Raw genomic sequence first — 24,131 nt, 5'->3', positions numbered from 1 at the left:
GTCTCATATCAATTTTTAAAGAGCAGCGGCAAGTGACAGGGGGTGAGAGCACACGTTTATGTTGTTTTGACAATGCTTTTGCTTGTTTGCGCACGGAAGAAAATAGACGCACACACTCGCGCACACACACTCACAAAAAAAGAAAAGCTTGGACGTATTGATATTTGCGCCGAGACAAGAAGTCTACGTAGATAGATCTGAGTCTACAATGAAAGATAATGGTACTGTGTTGGAGACTCACCTTGAGAAAACTATGCTGAAATGTATCCTGTTGGAAAGTCAATATTGTTGAAATATGAAGGAAATGTGTTAATAAAATGTAAAAATTGCTCTAATAAACAAGATGAATATCTAATAAAAAAATATAAAAAAAAAAAGAATAAGGCAGAAACAAAATAATCCAAATGACGAATATAGGGAATATAGGAGCAGATCGAGCAATCGCTGTAAGAGTAAACAATGGAATGAAAAGGAGGGGTGCGTGTGAGTGAATGTGTGAGAAAATAAAATAGAAAAGTAAGCAATCGTACTTTTAATTTAGGACGAGGAAGATGGTGAGAAAAGGATGAGGATAAGGATGAGGATAAGGATGAAGATAAGGATGAAGATAAGGATGAAGATGAGGATAAGGATGAGGATAAGGATGAGGATGAGGATGAAGATGAGGATGAGGATGAGGATGAGGATGAGGATGAGGATAAGGATGAGAATGAGGATGAGGATGAGGATGGATAAGGATAAGGACAGGAAGAGGGAGAAGAACAAATGACAAAAAAAAGGTTGTAGCAGAGGGTGCGTGTGTCAAGGAAAAGAAAGTGGACGCACAGTCGCAAACTTCCCCCCTCTTTTCTTGTACTCGGCTCATTCACACTCCACACAACTGAAAAATGTCGTCCATGCACACGTTGCTGGAAAAGATTAGCACGTCTACTCACAACATTAAACCATTGATCATTCATATCCAGATATGCACCCTCCCCACCAATACTCATGATCTTCATAATTGAGCTCAACAGATCGTAGCAGACTTCATCTTGTTTATCAGCCCAACTTACATCATATTGGTAAACCATTAGTCTTTAATCTGTGGCTGAGCCTCGTTTCTTTCTCTCTCTTATTCTCTCTCTTATTCTCTCTCTCTTTTTTCGTTTACTCTTCTTCCCTCTATTTGATCCCTCTCATTGGCCGATTCATGTGTATCGAGCAAGATCATCCTCTGTGCTCGCATTGGATACAAGGATCTTTTTTAAACTAATAGACAACATGTGGCAATGAGATGCGAGATGAGCTCAATTTCCGATTGCAGCAAGCAATTGGATAACTGACAGCGTATTGAAAAAGGACGAGAGCCCATTTCATCAGACAAATATTCTTTGCAGTCTCGAAACAAAATTTTTTGTTCGTGTGATCGGTGACTACCTCTGGAGATTGACTTTAATGTTATTGTCTATAGAATATGACAATGCCCTTGCTCACACTCAACAGATTTCACCCCCAATATATCCTCGGAGTACTCTCAATTTTCGTGTGGCAAACAACGCAATGTGTATGGTTACGGATACATCGATCACACATTGCTAGATGGAAACAAGGAGCAACCGCTCGTTGAAGAATCCCCTCTTTGCAAACTCGACAAGTCAACGTAGGATTATCGAGGCCATCCTCGTGCAGACCCCTCGAGTAATCTTGAAGGCGACCACATGAGTCTTGCCACCTTTTTAGTCGCAATTCCAGTTGCTTTAGTTCATCCAAGGTAATTGTATCACCTGTTACTAGCGAATCGCTTCGGTCTTCCAGTTGCTTCACTAGAGCATCCAATGCCATCGACTGATCAAAAGTGTGAATGGGTAATGAGGCCTTCATCCGGGGAGCATTTATCCTTTCTATACATCCGGTCCCATCATATATTAACCCAGCAGGCAATGCAAGGGGTTTTAATGTACACGGTGCGAAAGACTCGTGATTAGCTGGTTGATCCCATCCCTCTCCACCATCATCGGACTCCTGCTCGCTCTCTGACTCCTGTTTCATAGGATCCCCAACATTTAGAGAGTCGTTATCGTGCAGTGGCCTATCTAATTCATCTTCAGAGTTGGATTCTTTGTCCGCTTCAATACTGACAGTCACCTCTTTTTTAATATCATCACCAGGCTGAGCATTGTGATGCGAAGCTAACGTATGAATGGGATCCAGCGGCTGCCACCGAAGCCATTTCCCCGCATTCAACACTCGACTGCAGCCTCTCTTACCATCCTCGAGGCGATATGCACAAAAATATGAAATCGCTGAATCATGTCCTCCAGGATGCGATAGCGAACATTTCATAGGCCTGCCACAGAAGCATGCTGGTGCTCCTCCTGATGGGGAGCTTCTACGATAACATACTTTCTCTCTCCAATGAGTCCATCGGCCTATCGTTTGGGCATGTGCATCACACTTTGTCTCTTCTGCCATCCTTATAAGCTGATCGTGCATATCTCGATGCTTAAATACAAGCCCGTGGTGCTTTCGAGCACATACCCGGTCTCTCTGTAGCAAGGCCAAGGCCTTTTTTTCTGAAGAAAGCGAATGCTGCCTATTGTCACGTGTGGGGTCCCAGGCAAGGTCCTTGAATGCCTCCCAAATAGAGGCATGCATATGAAAACCACATACTAATTTTTGATGCTTGTGCTTGGGTGGTAGTGAAAGTGTAATGTTCTGAAGTTTCCACTCTATGAATAGCTGATCGAATGTACTGCTTGTGTTATGGTTTTTGATGGTGGTATTGGTATTATTGGTATTGTTATTGTCATTATTATAATTTCCATTTGTGCTCCTGTTGGTTGGACGCTTTTGTAAAAATATTTCCCAGCTGGACGCCAATTCTTCATTCGTATGAGCCGCAAGGTCCTTAATGATTTCATTCACCTCTTTAAAAACAGGAGACCTATCATGTTCTCCTGCAGATAATGATCGCGTATAAGTATTCCTGCTAGCCGTATTAGCTGGTGATGCAGGCGAATGCGCCGATACTGGAGAAGATTGTACAGTAGATGTAGTTGAGCTGTTGCTTGTGGTATCCTGTTGCGCAGCTGGAGACGAAACCAAAACATGGCGCTCCAGCCACAGGTTCAAGTTGGTATAGTGACATTCATAAACAATGCCCTCAAGTTCAGTATAGATGACTGTTGATGGTTTTCGACAAAAGCAATGGGGCGGATTCGCTTTGCCTGAAGTAGATGTCATAGTTTTGGAAGGCATGAATGTGCGATGTGGATTCATGGAGTTTAAATGCAACGTGTGTTTGAGCTTAATACATAGCAATTTTTAATATCCGTAATTTAGTCACGTTTTCCTACTGGTTTTAAGTTCTATAAGATGTAGACAGTAGGCTCGTACTCGTCCTCGACATATTCTGGCAAATCATGGTATCCGTACTGTCCATCATAGGTATCCTCAGCTGTGTATTGTGGTAGTCCCCCATCCGTATTCACCTCTGCCATCAAGGAAACTCCCGAGCCCTCATCCTCAAATTGTTTCTCGTTCTTAAAGAACCGCGACTCCTCGTCTGTCTGTTGGCTTTGTTCATTCTCCTCAGTTTGCTCCAAGACAGTCAGATACTTGAAGAGAATAGACAACAAGAAAACACCTGTGAACTAGATATAAGAAGAAATAAAATAGAATTCTATATCAGTATCAGATTATAATTACTATAGTCAAGCGCTTTTTTTTTTTTTTTTTTTTTTTTTTGAAAGTTTGCATCATGTATCAACTGCCCTTTACTTGTATTAAACGTATGCAGAGGATATAGAGACTAAGGCCTCGAAGCCGGTGGCCAAAGTGTCTCTGTAAAATCTCAAGACATGGCGACAAGTGAGAATCTGATTCTTGTAACATCATCCTGACTGCACGATCCTCCTGTGTACGGAAGCCTTGGCAGTGAAACTAACAAGGTTTTCAATCCATGTAATCAGTAAAGTGGACACATGTCAAATCTTTTAAAATGCTCTTGTCTCCACTTTTACCTCTCTTTGAAGATCCCAAATAGTACCCTTATCCATATCGTAAGCTTTATCCCATGAATTCTCTAATGTTTCCTCGACCCAAGGAGACCCTGACATAAAGCTGATAGTAGCATGGCCAACTTGAATGGCAATGAAGCACAACACCAACACAAAGTACTAAATAAAGCAGGGGCATTAAAGTTAAGCGAAAGAAAGATATCTGTGTTGTTATCTTGGACAATTGCACTTGACTTTACTTACAAGATTCATGAGTCGAGTGCACCCTTTGGCAATACCACAGAGGCCCATGATGGAGACTAGGACGACACCAATACTCATGAGGTCAACGCCGATTGAGAGTGTTGGAATCAGAATTATATCATGAGGATGCATTGCTTTGATATTTTGCTTCTGGGTCTGCAGAATCTGGGTTAACAAAACCAATGCTGGGATCTAATAAGTGGAAAGTTTTCTTTTAGAGGTTAGAGCTTGCGGGAAAGGAATGTAAGACAAAAAGCAAAAAATAAAAATAAAAATAAAAATTAAAAAAGTGCGTTGAAGGAAAGTAAAAAAGTCAAGAGTGTTCTTGTGAATGGAATGGAGAGCATTATATCAGCAATGTCAATGATACACATTTTCAATCAGTTCACGCGGTGTACTTTTGATCTCTCTGGTCAAGAAGCTTTTTTTCCCCCTCTCTGAAGAATTGTATCGAAAAGAATAGTTAAAGAAAGGTGGATTCCCCAACTTTATATATCACCCAAATATTCGTTTAATTCCTGCCTCTGATATGATGGGCGAAAAAACAGCCATGTCGCAAGCGCTCAAAAATGATGTATTAACACGAAGAATGACAGATGTTTTCAAGCTCGGACACAGTATGGTGGCGAGAAAGAGCGTTTTACATGCCATAGTTATAACAAATACTAATGGGGCAAAGCACCATTGCAGTGTCCTTGAAGGTAGCTCATACAACTTCTCTTGTCGTAACCGTTCCATAGATTCACATGAATACTCGATTAACAAAGGACGCGTCTTCATATTCATCCTGCACCGTGATGAGTACATCTTTTTTTTTTTTTTTTTAAAAAAAAAAATCCTTTGAAATAGAAAAGTTGTCTGAGATCGGTATCTATTAAGCTGTATGTATGAAATATTTAAAAGAGTGCGTGTGTGGGTGTGTAGCGCGGAAGAGCCGAGGCAAAAATGTTAATAAAATAAATAAAAAGGGAACGGAAATTCAAAAACAACGTGTGTCAGATGGATGAGAAAACTAAGTGAAGAAAAGAAGTGAGAGAGGAAAAGGATAACACTTGTCGACATTACCGGACAGATCATAAATGCCAACCCCTCTAAGTGTGAACTGGAATTGATTCGCTTTTTGTTTTGTGTTTTCAATAGCTCCAAGACAAACAATAATAATATAAAGAATCGGAAGCGAGATAGGCGTTGTCTTTACGTTGAGCCACAATGTCTGTTTAATGCTAAATGTAATATGGGATCTTGTTCAGCCCTCACTCAGACAAAATGGTGCAAAATATGGTCCTCAATTAAATAAAGATTTAGCATATCAAATTGATCATGGTTTAACCACTCCACTTATACTTCAAAGCGTCGCTATGAGTTCCAAAGCATTCAACTTCGATTAACAATGTCGTCCGTGCGAAAGATTTGATTGGGACGACATTCCTCAATAAATACATGCGCACAGACATGTGACACGCAAATTTGATGGATTGAAATGCATGAGCATCAGTCTTTCTCCATCATCTTTATTGCATCCTCCGTCTACAGCAACGTTTCTGTTAGAACCCATCCACCCTCGCTTGTCTCTCGGGACTCGGTCTCTGCCATCTCTTACCCATGTTCAATACGCTGCTTAAAAAGGCTTCCGAGTCCTCATTTGCAGCCTTGGCCAGTGAAGCCTTGGAAGCCCGACCAGGGTCACCTGCAACAAACAGGCGCCCACCTGGTTCACCCTTGGCGGTTCAGCAACAGCAACAAAATTTAGCTGGCAACCCAGCACGGAAGGCAAGCTCAATAATAAAATTTATAATAGTAGCAATTTCTTTAAAGAGAACTACTGCTTTTGCATACCTACAACACATTTATATACACTAAATATCTATACTCACTATTATTTAGCCAAAGAACCCAAATACGAGGTCAAACGCGCCAAAGTATGGGCTACCATAGGTTTTATGGGTTGAAGCGATAATATCAAAATCTCAATACTAATTTGAATTTAATCTCAAACATTCCCAGTCCACACTCTAGTAACGCACAACTTGCTTCGCAATTGGATGAAGCACACAATGACATTGAAACATTTCAAAAGTTGCTTCAGAAAACCAATCAGGAAAAATCCGAGGCAAGTGTCTATGGAATAAGGAACACGGTTCTGTACTTCTCACCAAAGGGTAAACAATCCATTGGACTATAAACGAAAACTGATGGCATTCTATCATACTAATCATGTTATTTTTATCTGAAACAGATCGAAAAGGCAGCAGAACAGCTCAAGGAAGAAAATGAGGCGTTAAATGAAGAGCTGCAAGAGGCTAGGCAGGTTATTAAAGCAATGAGGGCATCTCTTGAAGAAAAGGCTACAGGGGAGTTTCTATCACCCAAACTAGATGGAGAGAAGGATTCCTTTAATGTGATGGAAGGACACTCATCACCGATAACTACTAGATTAGAAGACCCGCTTGGTGTAGTTTCAATTGATCAAACTGAAGAGAAGGACCTACCGAGGAAAAAGGTGTCAGATGCAGCTTCTTTCACACTCAAACAGACAGGAGGAGAGCAGGCAGGTGACGTAGTTGTTTTACAGGCTAATTCATCAGGTACAGATGCGTTGGATGAAGCGCTCAAAGATCTGATGCAACAGCTTGAAGCTAAAACAAAGCAATGTGAGCAGTTACAAAACGAACTGGGCCAACGAACTGCCGAACTAAGCAAACAAAAGTCAGATCATGACGAGAAGATGAAAAAGATGAAGGCGATCTTTGCGGCTGCCAACAAGAATCTGAATGAATATCGACAATCAATAGCAGCGAAAGACGAAGAAATTGCAGAACTGAAAACTAAATTGGAGAACCAGCAGTCTTCAGAATCCCAAACCGTGGAGCAAACCCGTACGTGTTGACAAAGTAGAGCATGTTATTTGCCAAACTGCCAAATGAATGCAATGTCTTGCTATTATAGCATTCTAAAGCTAATGATTTATTACATTGCTTGTCAAAACAGAGGCGATCCAGGAATTAGAGGCAGAACTTAAGAGCCAATCAGAAGTGGCTGCAATAAAATTGCAGCAAATGGTAAGAAGAAAAAATAAAAAAGGTGAGAGTTGATAATTAATCACCATAGGATTCTCTACTATCTCTGATGCTTTTTTTTAAAAAATAAATATAAAAATAACTACCAGGAGAGTAAAAATCGCCAAGTGAATACACAGCTTGAGAAGCTCAAAACGGAGTATCAGCAGTACAAGCAGCGAGCAAATTTATTACTTCAACAACAACGTGAATCCGTCCAGACAGATGATGTAGGCAGATTGAAAGAATTGCAGGAGCAGTTGGACAATCTTACAAAAGACAACAGGTAAGAGAGTTTACGACTATTGACTATTAGGGAGTATATGTGGAACAGACAACTGATATGCGCATAAAAAATTACCTGGACTTTTCAGATCGATTGCAAAAGAACTTCAAGAGTCAGAGGGACGAAGATTAGCACAGGAGAATGAACTACAAGTAGTTCTGGATCAGATAGCCAGCTTAGAGTCGTCCATTGAGATAAGTCGTCGTCAAGAACGCCAGCATGCACGTCAATTGAAGGATCTAGAGCGGTCACTTAAGGATGCGCAACTGGAACGCGAAGCCGCTGAATCGCGCCTCGCCTCTTTGCAAGAGCTCAGAGCAGTAGAAACACAGAGCTTGAGGCAAGAAATAGGTGGCAATACAAAATATATTGAGGAGCGTCTCACCAAGAAAGAAGAAGAGAACGCAGAGCTACATAGGATCATTGATCGACAGAGCGATGAGCTGACGGCCGCAAAACAGGAGATCCAGACGCTGAGGGACCTTGTTAGCAATCCTGAAATAGGCAATAATGGTACCAACAGCAATGATGCCAGCGTAGTTACATCGCCCAACGTTGAGCAAGATGGTAAAAGTCAAGGACAACAGCTCTTGATTTCAACAGCATTTGGTCCACGGTCTTCATTCTCGCTTAATGAGCAGGAATCACCCATATCTAGAGCTTCGTCATCTCTTTCTCTTCCAGCAGAGAGGGCACCAGTATACTGTACGTTGAGATCATTACGCCATGATGTTTTAAATAGTATAAATACTATTTTTTTTTTTTTTTTTTTTTTTTGGTGACCATGCTAAGACTACGTGTTGGCATTACCCTCTTGTAGCAACGCTATCGGATCTCTTGGCCGCAAAGCCCTTAGTGGATAGATCTCCATTTAGTGATACCACAGCAGGCCTTGGAGCAACAACTCCAATGTCTACTACGAAGGAAAGAGAATACCAGATCAAGCTTCAGCACTTGACTGAATTACTGAATGAGAGCGAAGCAAATCATCAACGACTACTTGATCAAGAGAAGGTATATGTATTCTGTTTACTTGAATCTTTTCCCATATGTACAACAGTTGTTCAAAGGTTTTGAGTCAGATATCGATATCTTGTTTTCTTTTGCATCCGGTTGAGCTAAAGCGTTTTGATTTTTTGATACTTGATAGGTTCTAAAGGAGGAAATTCGTAACCTCGATAGGGCAGAAAGACGACAGAATCTTAGTGTTGATTATCTTAAGAACATTGTCCTCAAATTCCTTGAAACCAATGATCGCGAGCCTTTGCTCCCAGTCCTTACAACAGTTCTGCAGCTTTCGCCGGCCGAGGTTGCCTCGTTACGTAAAAAGACAGCTCCGCCGTCTGCGTCATCTCTAGTTTTAGGAAGTCTGTTTGGTGGAGGAGGCCATTAAACTTATAATGTGTTTAAGTCGCGTGAGTGAATAATGTCTTGATTAGGTTCCTTTGAATGAAAGGCGTAAAATCTATCAAGTTATCTTTGAATCATTTAACCTTTCCGTTGTTTGTACCAGCAGGAGCCCCTGCTGACATGTGACTTAAAGGTCTATGAGATATACAAACTGCAGTTAAAAAAAAGGGAACGTTAGATAACGTTCCAAATCGAGAGCGGATCATGGACCTTACAAGGAGGTTCTGGGCGGGAGCAAACAACTTTAGAGTTTGAGAGAGAGTATGAGAGATAGATGGTTGTTTAACTAAGTGTAATGTTTTAATTGTACAAAAGTTTTGCGACGCGTGCAATCATATGCACTATATAAAGATATCATTAAGTACAAATAGAGAACGTGTGTTCAAAGAATTAGTTGCGATCTACTTCATGCTTAGCAGTCTTTCAATCGCTGGAGAAGGAGGTGCTCTAGAGGACTCATTGGGTATTGCTTGGCCAGAAGGAGTTGAATCAGTCAAAGTGCCTGGAGTGACAGGCACATTTTCCTTCTCATGCGCTAAAGGAGCGAACGACTGAGAATTAAGTGGCTGACTGGATGACACCGATGTCATTGGTTGCTGTTGACCTGACATGTCTATATTGGTCTCATTCCTGATAGGGGCTGTAGGAGCGACAGTGGTTGCAACATCCTTATTTGATCCAATTGAAAGTGTCCTTGGAAGGAAACTCCGTGTACGAGCAAAGATATTACGCTGGAGGTACGAAGGCAAAATGGGACCGCGGGTCTGATAAACATAAATGCGCCAGGCAATAAAGGCTATGACAATGACAAGCAATGGTATCAGCCATGCTAAAAGAGTAGTTACTTCAGACATAGGTACAGTAGGGAAAGCGTGCTGGAATAGGACGTAATTGAGATGGTAGATCAGAACAAAAAGTGTGAAAAAAAAAAAAAAAAAAAATCGAAGGAGATGGGGTATTGCGCCTCTTTAATCATGATCGCTATTAAGGTATCGATGGGGTCGTGTGTTTTATTGAATGGGGGGAGGGATTAAAAAAAATCCCTCGTGCTCGATGTGTGCTTAAAGCACTCAGTTTCTGAGTTGTAATCCAAACAAACTATGGACATGACGCACAGTGGCCAAAATTTGAGCGTCCCAAATCATTTCTAAAAACCTACGGAACAACGAAGCTCCAGTAAGGAAAAGATTTCCCTTGTCGTAGCCTCCAAACATTACGCACAGTAAAGTTGACCACGAGACCTAACATGCGTTCGTTGAGAAAGCATCCAAAGCATCCTTAGAAAGACTGAAACCAAGGGAGCTGAAAAGAATCTTCATCATCAAAAGACTTTGTCTTGCCAAGAATTGCTGGAAATAGTCCGCAAAAAAGAAAAAATGGCGTAAAGACTGCATTGATGTTCGGTCTGTCCAGAAAACAGCGCACGGATCACATGGTTGATGACAATAAAATGGTCTTTTTTTTTAGTGCCAATCTGTGAACAGAGAATGCTTGTAAATGTTTATCTTGCGAATGTGTTACTCAAACTGCAACAATCATGATGGTCCTTGAGCAGAGACTTTTTTTTTTTTTTTTTTTTTTTTTTTTTTCGATAACAAGGATTCTCGAGATCATGGGGTTCATTTTCTACAAAATGCCTAGAGACCATAGACAGTAAACAGTTATTACTGCACAAACGGCAGAATCGTTGTATCCAATATTCCATAAACCCTGACCACCGTGACTGGTACTCAAGGTCTACCTTTCCAACGTGGAATTCAATATATTCCATGTTGCTTTTTTTTTTTTTTTTTTTTTTTTTTTACAGGAAAAGCTATGTTTGGACTACGTTAGACGCGTGACAAAAATGGGTCAACCATGGTCTAGGTGACCGAGAATCATGATCGCGATGGCGATGAATTTAAGCCATTGCGCCCAGTGACTGCGAGCTCTTCTCACATACTTTTCGATAGTTGTGAAACGTGGCGCGCCATGCTTCATCATCTCTGCATCACTGATCTTTTTCTGTTAATTCCTTCATCCTTCAAGGCAATAAACCCTTCTCTCTAAATAATACACAAATGTCTGTATTTGACAATCAGGAATACGAATCCGTCCTTTTAGTGATCCGAGAATGTTATGGTCTCTTTTATTGATATTTTAGCGTGAAACCAAATTTGGGCTTGTTCTTCCTCGCTTATTTTTAAAAAAACCTATTGTTCCTTCATGAACATATTTAGTTTACAAGATCCCTCCATTATCTTCTAGCCGTGGTTATAAAGCTCAAGAATGGAATCTCGAAGGAGATCCTCTCTGGAAAGGACGTCTTCGCATCATTACTCAGGGTAAAAAGTGTTTTATCCGGCTAGAGGACGGGAAAACCGGGGAATTGTTTGCCACGTGTCCCTATGAGGAAAATAAGGGCTGTGTAGAAAGTGTCACAGATTCAAGTCGCTACTTTGTCTTGAGGATTGAGGACCAAGGACGACACGCATTCATTGGCCTCGGATTCTTAGATCGTAGTGAGGCTTTTGATTTTAACGTGGCACTCCAAGATCATTTCAAGTAAGGCGACTCACTCCTTGTGGAATTATTAGTATTCAATAGGGTATCAATGCCGTGCGAGGACACTTTCTATTATAAATTAACCTTTCTCTCCTTCTTCCTGGATTAACAGACAACTAAGAGCTGAGGAGAAAGCAGAAGAATTGAAAAAGTCTGGAGCACAGCAACCAAGATTGGATTTTTCGCTTAAAGAAGGACAAACGTTGAGCTTAACAATCGCTGGCGGCTCAGGGGCTGGATCTGGATCATCAGCGCGTCGTAATCGACCACCAAGAACTGCAGCAACTAATCAAGATGGTGGTGAGTGATGAATCAAAATTGTTTTATGTATGAATGTTCCAGTGCTATGTTGGGCGTCATGATCCTGAACTGTATATTTTCTTTTCATTTGGATTTTAAAATAGAACTTCCTCCATTACTTCCACCCCCTCCACCACCAGGAAGAAGAAGAGATTAGGTTGTTGCAATGAATAAATAGTTATACAAATAACAACTTTTATTCAAAAAAAAAAAAAAAAAAAAAAAACAGAATTATAATCTGGGAGTAAAAGCTGAAGGAACATTGGATCTTTGAGAGGCCCTAGCGTCACTCAATCCAAATAACATCATCTTATCATCCTCATATCTAGTTTCATGACATAAGACTACAATCTGATACTTGAGTTTTTGATCCAAGCCCTCGCACCACCTCTGAGCAGTGATACGGTCAATATCTGCCTCCTTTGAGGCAAGTTTGTTGAGCCTATCTGCTCTTGCTCTGTCCTCAGACCAAAGAGCATGCTGACATAACAGTGCGCCAGAGATGACATCGGCCATTGCAAACGTCAAGCCGCGTGCTGAGGCTTCAAGCAAATTGCGCGTTTCCAGTGTTGCATAGGTTGTAAAGTGATTAGAGATCAACTGGAGGCTAGACTCGAGACTTTGTGCCGACTTTGCCCATAAAGACTGTTCCTTCAAGGGGAGGATAATGCTTCGGACCGTCTATGGAGGCGAGATTCACAAAACAACGCATATAAAACAGAGGATGGGAATTAATAAGCCTTAGAAGAAAGGTTTACTACATTATTACGATTTAGTAAGTTTTTTTTTTTTTTTTTTTTTTTTTTTTTTTACAATGACTGTTACCTCTGTGTAAAGTTTTAAAGCATCACCTCCCGTTTCAGCCATTACACGAAGAACATCCAGCGAAAGGACGTTGGTAGTTCCTTCCCAAATCGTATTTACCAAGATATCTCTCATGGCACGTCCGAGACCCGTTTCCTCCATATAGCCTTGGCCACCAAAACACTCCATTGCCTCCTGAGACATTGCAAACGCATTCTTGGCAGCCCAGACTTTCAAAATAGGAGTTAAGAGACGCAGGAGCGGAATATCACGTTCCTTGACTTGTGGAAGGTTGTTGTCAAGTGATTCATTGCGACCCAGCATCGCGACACAATAAAAGACAAACTGGATAGTGGCACGATATTGCATCTCCATACTAGCCAATGTGGCCAAATGCAATGGTTGATCCTTCAATAGAGCACCAAAGACCTAGGAATAGAATTGTTGATCAAAACACTCTTCAGTATTGAAGATGATTGCTAATTCAGGATATGGCATGTACATTTTGTACACTTTGCTTTTCTTTTCTTTAAAAAAGCGATGAAATACCTCTCGTCGACGCGCATATTCTTTGGCCATTAATACGAATCTCTGCATGGCAGCAGCGCAACCCATGCCGCAATAGATACGGGTGATATTCAAAATGGCAGAAATGTTTTTGACGCCACGATACATATCACCGACTTGTTGAGCAACCATACCATCTAACTCCAGCTCAGCAGTAGGCAAGGCCTTAGTCCCGACTTTGTCTTTCAACCGATGAATACGAACACCATTCAGTTTACCATCCTCATTCCGGACATTAGCAAGGTATAGTGATAGGCCTTTACTTCCGCTACGCATAGAGGAAGTCCCGTCTGCAGCTTTAGGATCATGAGTACGAGCGAGGAGCATGGTCACATCCGCATCAGTAGCACTGGAAAACCATTTAAAGCCGGAAATAGACCAACGTTGACGTTTTTCGTCCCAAACTGCCTGAGTTTCTGTGCGCCCGACATCGCTTCCTCCTGGACGTTCCGTCATCCACTGCCCGCTAGTGATGAATATCTTAGGGTCGCGGCTGTGAGAAAAAAGAAAAGGTAAGTCGATAATATTCACTAAAGATATATGATGTTAGGTTTTTACAAATATTACCTAATCAGACGTGTAAAAACTTGATCTTTCATCTCCTGAGTCCCATTAACCTCAATGACACGTGCGCAACCGTCTACCAAAAAAGGCGATCAAGGTCAATCACTCAATAGAATAACATACTTCATTTTTTTTTCTTTTGCATTAACATCCTTACCAGTCATGGCGATGGGACAGCTGTAAAGACCGGCGCCAGATGTCCATAGCATCAGTTTGGCCATCTGGTAAATTCGAGAATATTGGCCATATACGCGCTCATACGCGATTGCAACGACTCCTTCACGAGCCGCAATTTCTTTTTGTTTGATCCAAGCCTCCGTAACCAAGAGCTCGTCGACACGTCTAAAGCAATGAACCAGAGCATCAACAAGCTACATCAATAAAGTCCAAAAAGAATAGCTGATAGAAGAGTAAATAAAATAAGAATAGCAGGAATGATATAATCAATGGATGTACCTGCACCAAGAGTCATATTGACGAAGTCTTGGTTGGTCTCCCTCCATCCGGATAGTGAGTGTTACCCCCTCTATACAAATCAAAGAAAATGTTGCAATATAGAAAGACATTTAAATATATGAAAAGTTGTGGAGTACAACCTTATCCTAGCGCGTGTCCAACAATTTTGTGGAGAAACAAGTAAAACAGTGCGGGCAAACTCACCAGTGTTGGCCCATTCACAAATGTTAATAAGATCTCTTTAAATTGATTTTTTTTTTTTTTTTTTTTTTTTTTTTTGGTAAAAAGGTAATATTAGGAAAAAAAGGTAATATTAGGAAAAAAACGCACGCACTGTAAATCATTGAGTTAATGATACAGCATATGCCATAAACACTCACGGAGTAATCTCGTTCAATATGTCTTTGGGTAAGTATCTCTCCAGGATAGACACCATAACTGGGTCCTCTAGAAAAGTGTTCCGGACTTCTGGAACATCCTGCTTAAAGCCTGTGTCTGCAGTAGCAAAGAGCATGATGCCGCTTAATTACTTATATATGTTGTTTTGAGGTGTTTTAAGGAAGTAGAGTGCTTGAGGGGAACGAGGATGAATGAATGGATGAATGAATGAATGAATGAATGAATGAATGAATGAATGAATGAATGAATGAATGAATGAATGAACAACAATGGCATTTGGATTAACAAACGCTAATAAATAGAATTCTGCCGACCGAACCGACTTTCAATTTTTAGACACCCAGTTCCTGGCATTCGAATATACACATGGTGTGCCACAGGAGTTGGGCTTTCATTCGAGCATTGTCGCGTCAAGCACCAAAATAACTTTACTTCTTTACAGGCTGATTAACTAAGAACATGCCCTAAAACCACGTATTGTTCCTTTACTCCTTGAAGCTTATTCATATTAATGAAGTAAAAGCACGTTATGATTGAAAAGTATCTGAGTTGGCAATGACGGTCAGTGTGATACAAGCTCTGTGGCCGGCTTCGTCTGTATCTGCATAAAGAATCAGACATATCAGTACGCACTTTCATCATACTCAACACTTCACTTTGCATTCTCGATCTTCCTAAGTCCATCATTAGTCGCCGCTAATTTCCACCACTTTTCTCCAGAGAGACGATCGCTTTCACTGAACATAAAACAAATCAAGTTCATCCAAGATGATCAAAGAAGTCTTGCTTTGCTCAATGCCAACAGCTATCATGCTATTCGTATCATAGCTCACTTCGTACTGGATCGTTTTCATCGCTTTCAGACATTTTATCCTATCTGTTTATTACTACTGCAGCGTTACATTTGATGCCCAAAGTAGTATCAAGATTGCAGGGCTTGGATTTGCGAAGCAGCTAACAGTTATGAGACTGTGCGCATGTTTTGTGGAGTGTCCGATTATCTGGTGCCAGAGACACTTATATCGCAGATATGATAAGTCAGCAGGTTAACAGGGTCTTCATCTTTAAGGTGTTGACGGAATATCTATCACTTTTCATGACGGTTTGTTCAAAGTGTGTTATGGGATTACAGATGTAGCAATGCATACCACAAGTGACTGCTGAAGTAACTGTTGATAAATGGCCGAACTAAGCGCCATGAGAACTTGTAGGATGGCTGCATGGTACTCAGTATCCTGCATGGCTTGATGTCATTTGAAGATCGCAATGCCCATTTTGCCTGGTGTCTAGTGGGATTACGGTTCCAGCTGTAAGCTTTCCATATTAAGCATGCTTTCATGAGCATAGAGCGAGTTTATATCGTGCGTTTTATAGACTTTAATGCTTGTCTAGAGGCGAATGAAGACGAGTATGGGGAAAAGTCACTTTGTGGTGAGGAGAACAGTTGAACATTTGGGCCTTCCAAATCTAATTCTTCATTCAAGAACAGTGACCAACTTGAAGGCGCGGGTACTGAAGACGAACAAAACAAGTTTTCAGGAAGACGGATTAGAGCGAAATGAATGGTCAGTCATCTCTCTTTTTTGTTTCCCCTGCACTCTTTGTTCATTTCCTCGGCTCTTGTTCGTGTGCGAAGCCATAGACATCTTTACAATCTCCTGTCCCCCGCCCTCTTTTTTTTTTTTTTTTTTTTTTTTTTTAAATACTGCTATACTCTATTTTCCACTCCACATCAATGGTTTGCCAATAAAAGAAAACCCTTTCACATGTCGACCAGGAGGGGCCATTATGCATGTTGCAGCAATGTCATGGGAAAAAAAGAAAAAATAGGCCTTTGTATTCAGGGAAAACAGTGAACCAATATAACTCCACCCATTTTTTCGACTTGGCCCGTTCACATTAGAGTTTCATTACTCTTATTAGTAACATAATTTCAGACGACAATAACTATCCTTTGTTCATGGATTTCCCACAAATCTATCGGTCAATCCATCTCTCAACATCGGCGACGATGACAAGCAATATCAATAGTATTAGCGACATGGCTATCAAAAAAGACTGTTTTAAGGAACGAGGCTGTGATTTGGTTTGATGGGAGAGAGCCATGCAAATTCAAACGAGTATCAAAGATGTCAGGGCGTCCATGTGTGTCTGTTGACATTTGTTTTTTGCATGGGCCACAAAAAAAAGTGTGCTACTGTAACAGCCGGAACGAGAACCACAGGAAGGGGTTAGGACACCTGTCCTCTTTTTGAAAAAAGAAATGGGCTGCAGACCAATCAGACATAGGGACACAGGAAAACAAGCATATAGGAATACAGGAAAAATAAGTTTCTTCCTCTAAAGCCCCTTGTCCTGTGTGTTCTCTCTCTCTTTTTTTTTTTTTTTTTTTTTTGCACAACAATCAACCTTGAAATCAATGAAAACTGTTCAGGCAGTTACCCAGAATCACGCGTGTTCCCGATTAATGTCTCTTTCTCATCTTACCCCTGGATCGCTGTTTATGCTCCCTATCGCGCATCTCTCTTTCATCCACATTGCTGGAAACGCTGGAACTCCTCGCTCGTGCCAAATAACAAAGCACATTGACCATTCATTTGCCTTGAAGGAATTCAACGGAACCGGGGAGTTTTTTTTTCAGTACCACTCTCTTCCATTCATTCGATGGTATATGTATATATTTTCCACATTTATTGTGTATGATGGTTTGATGCCTACTATTGTTCTTGTGGCACATTCTTTGCTCACAAAACGCAACTTCGATGGCCTTCTTTTCTATTTCTTACAATCTTTTGGCCTCATTATTTTCCTTTCCTTTCCTTTCCTTTCCTTTCTTGCCTTTTTTTTTTTTTTTTTTTTTTTTTTTTCAACTGACCATTGTAATTGTAATTTGCGATTCACTTTGATTTCTTGTTTCACAATCTGCTCACGGACTTCGCCTCAAGCACTGTGACACTTAGTGCCCTGAAGGTTGTTCTTGGGATCAAGTTCCAGAAACTCTTGTAAGTCATGATATCCATTTACCGTTTGTTGTTTCAAATCTCCTTTATGGGCTGAATACATGCCCTGGCTCAGTTCAGGCCAAGCACCACATCATAACCACATTCATCTATTGTACTGCGGCTGGCATCGCTTTTTTTTTTTTTTTTCTTTTTCTTCCAGTGGCCAATGCCATGTTTGCAATTTGTCTCTTTCTTAAATGTATCCCACACACACAAAATTCAGACTTGACTTTCGGAAGCAGCATGCATATTTTGTACTCCCTGCAATGGCTGTGAGAACGAGTGTTTGTGTCTGTGTGAAAGAAAAGAGAATATATTCTTGACATTTAGACCAACACACAAACAAATAAACAGACTAACAGAAAGATAATAATACGCATATATGGGTTGATAGATTGAACAACTGGTTGCACCTCCTCTTATGGCCGCTCAATGCTCAATCACTCAATTTTATTAACACAGACATTCAGATCATGCAAGCACGTTCCATAGCATCCAAAAACACAAGTGGGTACTCTGTCCTCTTTCACCGTAGCGCTCTTCCTCTTTTTCCCTTTCCTTCACCCTCCTCCCTCTCTCTCGCTCTCCATTCTCTTTCTTCCACATCCTTACCATCGTCCTTTTTTGTTGTTCAAGTACCATTCATTCACTCTTTTGTCTCTTGCTAACAGACACGTCTAAATCCACTATAGCATTGGAGAGCATTGCTTTTGTTGTTTTTATCTTTTTCATCATTTTTCATATCTCGTTAGTTCGTTCAGTGGGCTGATTATTATCACCTCATCTGTATTTTCCCTCTCTCGGTCTGGCGGGTTTTTTTATATCATTGTCAGAGCTGCGTATCTGCTCCTATTGAGCGACCTGTATCTCAGAACGCCTGTCAGAGTGTCTGTGATAACTATTCACACAGATCACTTTCCTTTGGAAACTTTCCTGTCTAGTGTAACCAGGATTGCTCAAGGATCATTCTACTACAATAAAGTTTTGGTACTGGTACTTGACAGCTCAAAAGCATGACAAAGTCTATGGAGATCGAAAATCAGTCTCTACATGGTGAACTTCGAACTGCCTTCTACAATCCACATGAGGTCAAGCGGCGGCGACGGACCTCTAAGAGCCAGTTCAAGATTCTAGAAAAGGCTTTTATTGAAAATCCGAAACCAGATGCTAGCACCCGCCGACATCTTGCTCAAAGACTATCCATGAGTCCACGAGGGATCCAGGTTTGGTTCCAGAATAGGAGAGCAAAAAATAAGCAGGCCAACGTTATTGCCGGCACCATTACAGCCACCATTGCTAATAGCAATACCCTCAAGAAAAAGAATGGCACTGAGAAGGGCATCATCTTACAAAATGTGTCTAATGCTCAAGATCGTTCCAATAGTATTCAGATGGATGAACTGCCATCACCAAAATCACCACTCAGTTCATCCAATCAAGCCCAAGAGACAACAGAAGGTAGCTCTACCGCAATCCATAGAAAGGATGAATCATTCAAAAATCTCGACACTCCCGTAAGCGGCCATGTGCGGACAAGCTTATCAGCTGTTGCAAATCCTTCGCTTATATTCATTCAGCAGAGCAAAGAATTGACTTTGACTAGGGGTTCAGATCAAGCTGGATGCTCGGAAGATGAAAGGCTCTGGACCCCACTATCAACATGGAAACGAGTCGCGCAATGTGATCAAGTGCTCGGTAAGAAACCTCCATTGCCACCAGTGCTCGAGCCACAACGTGAAACTGCTTCAGTAATGCAAGACAGCTTGCCGTTACATAGCAGGGACGACTGTCGCATTACGCCAGCTGCCATCCATCTCAAGGTGGAGGACTCACACGATGCTCTGTCCCTGAACCTAGGTAACTGCCAAACAGACGAGGCGATAATGTGCCAAAGCTTCCTTGCTTATATTCGAGCGGCAATCTGATGCAGCCATGACACTATTTATAGATAATAGGTCACATCACAGCATAGTACCACATGCTCCACCAACTAATCAACCCTTCAGCTCAAATTCTCGGCGACCACCAATGTCGGGCTTGATCCGTCGCATGTCTATGCCAGCTTCGCTCAAAGACAATGAGGCATCCGACTTGAATGAAATGAGTGCGTGTTGTTCTATTTTTCCAACACAAGGCCCTCAGCTCTCGCGCCTTGATACGTCCTCACAGCTTCATGCCGATCCCGAGATGCAGTGCATGAGCCTCCATTCTATCTCATCAGAGGAATTAACGCCGAACAAGGGCCACAAAGTTAGTAGCCCGGGTGAGATGCTCGTTGAGCGAAAACAGACACAGTCGTGTTCATATGCGAGTGCTCGAACATATCCATTACCACGTCAGATTTCTATTCATGCCACAAACGAACTTCACCCGAACCAAAGCGCCGAAAGGCTGGAAGTCATGCCCTCAGCAGACATTCACAGCCTACCTCCACACGATGTGGGACTTCAGGGGACGACCGGAGCTATTCGCAGGCGAAGAAGGAGTAGTACTGGCAAAGCCATTATTAGTACAACTGTTGCTGAGGCATCTTCGAAACAAACCACTACCCAATTTGGTCTTACTAGGGACATTACACACACTATGGCTGCTCCCCAAATAGATTATATACCAGCTTTGTCGCCAAATACCAGGGATTCATCGATGCTACCTCCCAAAATGGAGACGGTTCCTAGTTCCAAGCAGCTAATACAGCCCTTGAGGCCCGAAAGCAATGCAAATTCAGTGGAAAGTTGCACAAACAACAGCCATATGCTCCAACAGTCACTGCAAGGCGAGCATCAAAGTAACTCTAGACGCGCACTTGAGGTGGCTGCTGCTTTGGCTTCAGCTGGCCCTTCTCGGAGCCACCCGTATTTGAAACGAACAGGAAGCACCAAACAGCAAGAATATGATATCCTAGGTATCGGTAGAGGGGCCGCTTCCGAGCCAATGAACTCAGCTTCCAACCCAGACGAGGTTGTACCGCCAATTGACGCCAAGGGACGCAGGCGTTCATCTCTGAAGACAGCCAAGGGCAGATCCCACCCAGGGGCGCGTGTTCAGTTTGATTTGGAACAATCTACGTCCCAAACATACTCTTTAAGTGGAAACGATGACTTTCAGCACCAGCGAGGCCAGCAGAAGGAGCGCTATATAAATCAGATGTTTAACAATGCCGGTAGACATTCACGGCACCAGTGGGACAGTAATCTAGAATTTAGCCTGGCTGAAGCCAAAACCATGCAGGCAGCCTTATTCAGCAATCAGGGACACGGGGCGGCGAAAACGCAAGACTTACATAACATTCATGCACAGTCATTGCCAGTGTCTTTCGATGTGCCTGTCTCCGAACGACCCTGCACCGGCAACACAGGCAATTACAATGATAGCAGTGATATGCAAATGTGTCTAGTACAAAACCATGCTACATCCTTTTCAGTGGGAGAAGAGAAGGCAAATAGGGTTGAGGACGGGCAACAATCACAATCTGCAGCTCGCCGTAACTCTTGCCCGCCCGATTTCATTGAGTGCTTCAGTAAGGATCTGCAGATTAGTACAGCACATTCCTCTTGCGTGCACAATAGTTCTCAGACTAACGTTGCACTAATGGCCTCAGAAGGTCAAAAGTTGGCTCAATTTCAAGGCCAAATCTATTTTCAATCACAAAGCCCTGCATTTGGACGCCTACAGCAACCTGTATTACAAGCACAAGGAAGCATGGTAGCTTCTTATCAACCACACCAGTTCCAGGAACAGCACCAGTTAAACCAACTGCATGATAGTGCTCATCCGCTGCAGCAAAATCAACAAATGTATACTTCCCTTGACGCCGACACGCGTAATCCAGTTCAACATGTCAGCCCCGATCTACTCATTCCTGGTCAATCTATGCCGCCTGACGGCCTCACTGCTGAGATGATGAGTGAAATTCATCATCACCAACAAATATTAGTGACTCCGTCTACAATACAAGGGCCATCGACGTCCTTGGAGCTCGCATTCCCTGATAGGTATTCATTATCCCTTTCAAGGCAAGATCTACATATCTATCAATCAGAAATGGGCGCTGCTGCTCCTAGGGAGGCCACTGGAAATAGGATAGACAGCTCTAAGGCTGATCGAGGAGCCTCATCTAGTTTGCGTAGCGCACGGTCCTCAGAACAGATGCAACAGCAACAACAACCACTGCACCACCATCCTCTGTTATCAGATTCTTTTCCACTACCACAAATACAAACACCAAGAATGTTAGCGCAGCTTCAGCATCAAATAGAGCATGCTGCATGGTCAAGGGCTATTCCAGGGGCTAATGCTCAGAGACCAGGCCCTCGGCTTTCACAGCCTATATTCTCACACAACGTAGGTCTTCCCCCATCTTACTAGTTTTTTTTTTTTTTTTTTTTTTTTTTTACTTTTTTTCGCATCCATTCACTGAATTTCATCATATGAATGCCGTGTCTTTTTTATTAGCAAACTATGATTAGACGTTATTCAGAACCAGGGAGTGTCCCGAAGAACCTTGCGGATACCGTCTTATTGCAACAAGACTCAACCCCGCAGGTTAGCTACGCGTCATCGCTATGGAATCCTATGGTTGGCAACCCACAACAGCAGCAACAGCAGCAACAGCAGCAGCAGCAGGGTTCTCAGTATCAACAACAATGGCAACGGGCAGCAGCCTTAGGCCCATTGGATTGTCCTGAAGACGCCGCCGTACATCTGAAGGGTTTAGAGCTCCCATTGTCGCAGTCATTACACCCGCTCGACGCATCGACATCTAACAATGGCCCTGGCGCCTCATCATCTGCACCATTGCAAGCTACAGCCATCACCCCACCGCAAACATCAACGCTATCTTTAGATGACTCAAAGGCAATCATTACCATGCCTTCCACAGCTTACAGGCTATCAGACGCCTCAGCTACTTCCCCTTCATCTCAATCACCATCACCGTTAGTATCGACAGCGCAGAGTAACAATAATCCAACACGACCTCAAACGTGTATCTGTACTGCAACAATGCCATCCATAACCCTTGTAAGACACACTATCAACACATCTGCTACGGAGTGTGGTCACCTTCCAAGCCCAGAACAATCTCCATCAGCTGCCTCAATTCCAGCTCCTTCTGCCATGGATATGGTCTTGGTCAGCCAAGTGCATGAAGCACCCTCGCTGATACGTGCTCATAGTCTGGATTCGCTTATGTGGCAACAAAACACACGAGAGGTTTTGACAAGGTTTGAAGAAAACGGGGCGCCATCGACGTTGCGCAGGCATTCTGAAGGGCCTTACCCCACATTATTTCCTATTGGTGATGATATACGGTCGCAAGCGCACCAAGCTATTGCACATTCACAACAAAATCGAAAGCGACAGCAGCAGTCACATCTCGATCTACTTCCGCCAATATCCCCTCCCGTGCCATTGCCCAGTCATCCTTTCCAGTCTAGGTGTGGACCTTCTACTGAACAGCAGATACAAGAGCTGTATCAACAGCAACATTACGTTCAACAATCGCATACGTCGCTAGCGTGGGTATCTTCTTTTGGGCTACCAACGTTGTTGCAGTCTTTACCATCGCTGAATCCAGCTCAGCCACTGCCTTCACCAGATCGGAGTGCTATAAATACATCGATGCTTAATCTGAAAACACAACAGATGGAGTGCCATGATTCGTTTTCAACACCAACTCCTGACGTGCAAGAATGCATCATGGGAGGTCCGGGGCATACGGCTATTAACCGCTTTGCAGTATCACAGGAGGAGCAGTGCCAGCAGCTACAGCAGTTGCAGCGGCCGGAAGACGCCCAATCCCTCAATAAATCATGTCAGAAAGCTCACTTTCCGCACGAGAATATACAGCAGCTGCCAGCACACGCGATCCTTCCACCTTTTCCGATGGAAGCAACATTCAATCACCAAGTGACCGGAGTATCAACCATATCACCTCCTAAGGACTCTAGAGCTCTTGAAGAATATAAACATCGAATGTTTATCCTGGAGCACCAACGATTGCAACAACGGCAGGAACAGCTGAAGGGGGAAAGATTGGCAGAGTCCTCAGATTCTGTAATGGAGTAATATTAAATGCCCCTTATGTGGGTGGCACAATAAATAAGCCACATTTTAGAAAGATAAAAGAAAGCTTGGTGTTTATTTTCTTTTTTTTATTCCTTTCCACTCAACATCCTAGCCCTTATGGTAAGTTTTTTTCCCCCTCTTTCCCCTCCTAATCCCCTTTGTATTCTTTTTTATCCGTTACGAGTATGAATGATGTTATATAAACAACGAATTTCTTCACCTGAAAGACCATGTGGAGCATTTTTGACAGAGCTTTTTAACCCTGACTTACTCTTACGAAAAAACGATTCTTGAATGATCTTGCAATGAGCGATCTACTTTTTGATTAATCAAACTAATTTCATTTTTTTTTTTTTTTTTTTTGTCGATCAGTTTTCGTAAATAGGAAATAAAGTACATTGGGCTGTATCCCGAGTTTTTTTTTTTTTTTTTT

The 24,131-nt window shown here is 42.2% G+C and overlaps 9 protein-coding genes across 9 annotated transcripts; 5 read left to right on the top strand and 4 right to left on the bottom strand.

Moving 5' to 3' along the window:
- Positions 1 to 404: 404 nt before the first annotated feature.
- Positions 405 to 735, top strand: BCR41DRAFT_396054 (hypothetical protein; the record flags this gene model as incomplete). Its single annotated transcript, XM_022028777.1, has 2 exons — positions 405 to 446; positions 565 to 735. 2 exons carry the CDS (start codon positions 405 to 407, stop codon positions 733 to 735), a joined length of 213 nt encoding a protein of 70 aa, XP_021881720.1.
- A 687-nt stretch (positions 736 to 1,422) lies between these two features.
- BCR41DRAFT_353171 (hypothetical protein) lies at positions 1,423 to 3,268 on the bottom strand. Its single transcript, XM_022024088.1, has one exon. It carries the CDS (start codon positions 3,259 to 3,261, stop codon positions 1,489 to 1,491), a length of 1,773 nt encoding a protein of 590 aa, XP_021881719.1. The 5' UTR covers positions 3,262 to 3,268; the 3' UTR covers positions 1,423 to 1,488.
- Positions 3,269 to 3,340: 72 nt separating this feature from the next.
- Positions 3,341 to 4,928, bottom strand: BCR41DRAFT_386341 (hypothetical protein). The gene is made up of 5 exons (XM_022027780.1): positions 4,893 to 4,928; positions 4,245 to 4,436; positions 4,005 to 4,160; positions 3,763 to 3,924; positions 3,341 to 3,635 (listed from the first exon to the last, which is right to left on the bottom strand). The coding sequence occupies exons 1-5, from the start codon at positions 4,893 to 4,895 to the stop codon at positions 3,351 to 3,353; spliced, it is 798 nt and encodes a 265-aa protein (XP_021881718.1). The 5' UTR covers positions 4,896 to 4,928; the 3' UTR covers positions 3,341 to 3,350.
- A 1,331-nt stretch (positions 4,929 to 6,259) lies between these two features.
- Positions 6,260 to 7,701, top strand: BCR41DRAFT_56129 (hypothetical protein). Its single transcript, XM_022030909.1, has 4 exons — positions 6,260 to 6,354; positions 6,481 to 7,120; positions 7,233 to 7,303; positions 7,411 to 7,701. Exons 2-4 carry the CDS (start codon positions 6,565 to 6,567, stop codon positions 7,588 to 7,590), a joined length of 807 nt encoding a protein of 268 aa, XP_021881717.1. The 5' UTR covers positions 6,260 to 6,354; positions 6,481 to 6,564; the 3' UTR covers positions 7,591 to 7,701.
- Positions 7,702 to 9,167: 1,466 nt separating this feature from the next.
- BCR41DRAFT_56122 (hypothetical protein) lies at positions 9,168 to 9,911 on the bottom strand. Its single transcript, XM_022030908.1, has 2 exons — positions 9,842 to 9,911; positions 9,168 to 9,727 (listed from the first exon to the last, which is right to left on the bottom strand). The coding sequence occupies exons 1-2, from the start codon at positions 9,848 to 9,850 to the stop codon at positions 9,398 to 9,400; spliced, it is 339 nt and encodes a 112-aa protein (XP_021881716.1). The 5' UTR covers positions 9,851 to 9,911; the 3' UTR covers positions 9,168 to 9,397.
- Positions 9,912 to 10,872: 961 nt separating this feature from the next.
- On the top strand, positions 10,873 to 12,011 carry BCR41DRAFT_353168 (hypothetical protein). Its single transcript, XM_022024087.1, has 4 exons — positions 10,873 to 11,117; positions 11,216 to 11,540; positions 11,653 to 11,840; positions 11,945 to 12,011. The coding sequence occupies exons 1-4, from the start codon at positions 11,057 to 11,059 to the stop codon at positions 11,995 to 11,997; spliced, it is 627 nt and encodes a 208-aa protein (XP_021881715.1). The 5' UTR covers positions 10,873 to 11,056; the 3' UTR covers positions 11,998 to 12,011.
- Positions 12,012 to 12,071: 60 nt separating this feature from the next.
- Positions 12,072 to 14,858, bottom strand: BCR41DRAFT_336226 (hypothetical protein; the record flags this gene model as incomplete). The annotated part of the gene is made up of 8 exons (XM_022022023.1): positions 14,612 to 14,858; positions 14,436 to 14,470; positions 14,232 to 14,301; positions 13,933 to 14,117; positions 13,779 to 13,851; positions 13,194 to 13,704; positions 12,610 to 13,073; positions 12,072 to 12,447 (listed from the first exon to the last, which is right to left on the bottom strand). The coding sequence occupies exons 1-8, from the start codon at positions 14,743 to 14,745 to the stop codon at positions 12,072 to 12,074; spliced, it is 1,848 nt and encodes a 615-aa protein (XP_021881714.1). The 5' UTR covers positions 14,746 to 14,858.
- A 3,799-nt stretch (positions 14,859 to 18,657) lies between these two features.
- BCR41DRAFT_305333 (Homeodomain-like protein) lies at positions 18,658 to 18,888 on the top strand (the record flags this gene model as incomplete). Its single annotated transcript, XM_022020787.1, has 1 exon — positions 18,658 to 18,888. A coding segment is annotated over one exon (231 nt), but the record flags the coding sequence as incomplete, so codon positions are not given.
- A 469-nt stretch (positions 18,889 to 19,357) lies between these two features.
- On the top strand, positions 19,358 to 24,110 carry BCR41DRAFT_56041 (hypothetical protein). Its single transcript, XM_022030907.1, has 3 exons — positions 19,358 to 21,973; positions 22,085 to 23,818; positions 24,071 to 24,110. Exons 1-2 carry the CDS (start codon positions 19,565 to 19,567, stop codon positions 23,696 to 23,698), a joined length of 4,023 nt encoding a protein of 1,340 aa, XP_021881712.1. The 5' UTR covers positions 19,358 to 19,564; the 3' UTR covers positions 23,699 to 23,818; positions 24,071 to 24,110.
- The last annotated feature ends 21 nt before the right edge of the window (positions 24,111 to 24,131 follow it).

The sequence above is a fragment of the Lobosporangium transversale genome, assembly GCF_002105155.1.
Source record: "Lobosporangium transversale strain NRRL 3116 chromosome Unknown BCR41scaffold_17, whole genome shotgun sequence".
Lineage (NCBI taxonomy): Eukaryota > Fungi > Mortierellomycota > Mortierellomycetes > Mortierellales > Mortierellaceae > Lobosporangium > Lobosporangium transversale.
The sequence above is the reverse complement of the archived record's forward strand: the minus strand, read 5'-3'. Positions and strand labels throughout refer to the sequence as shown.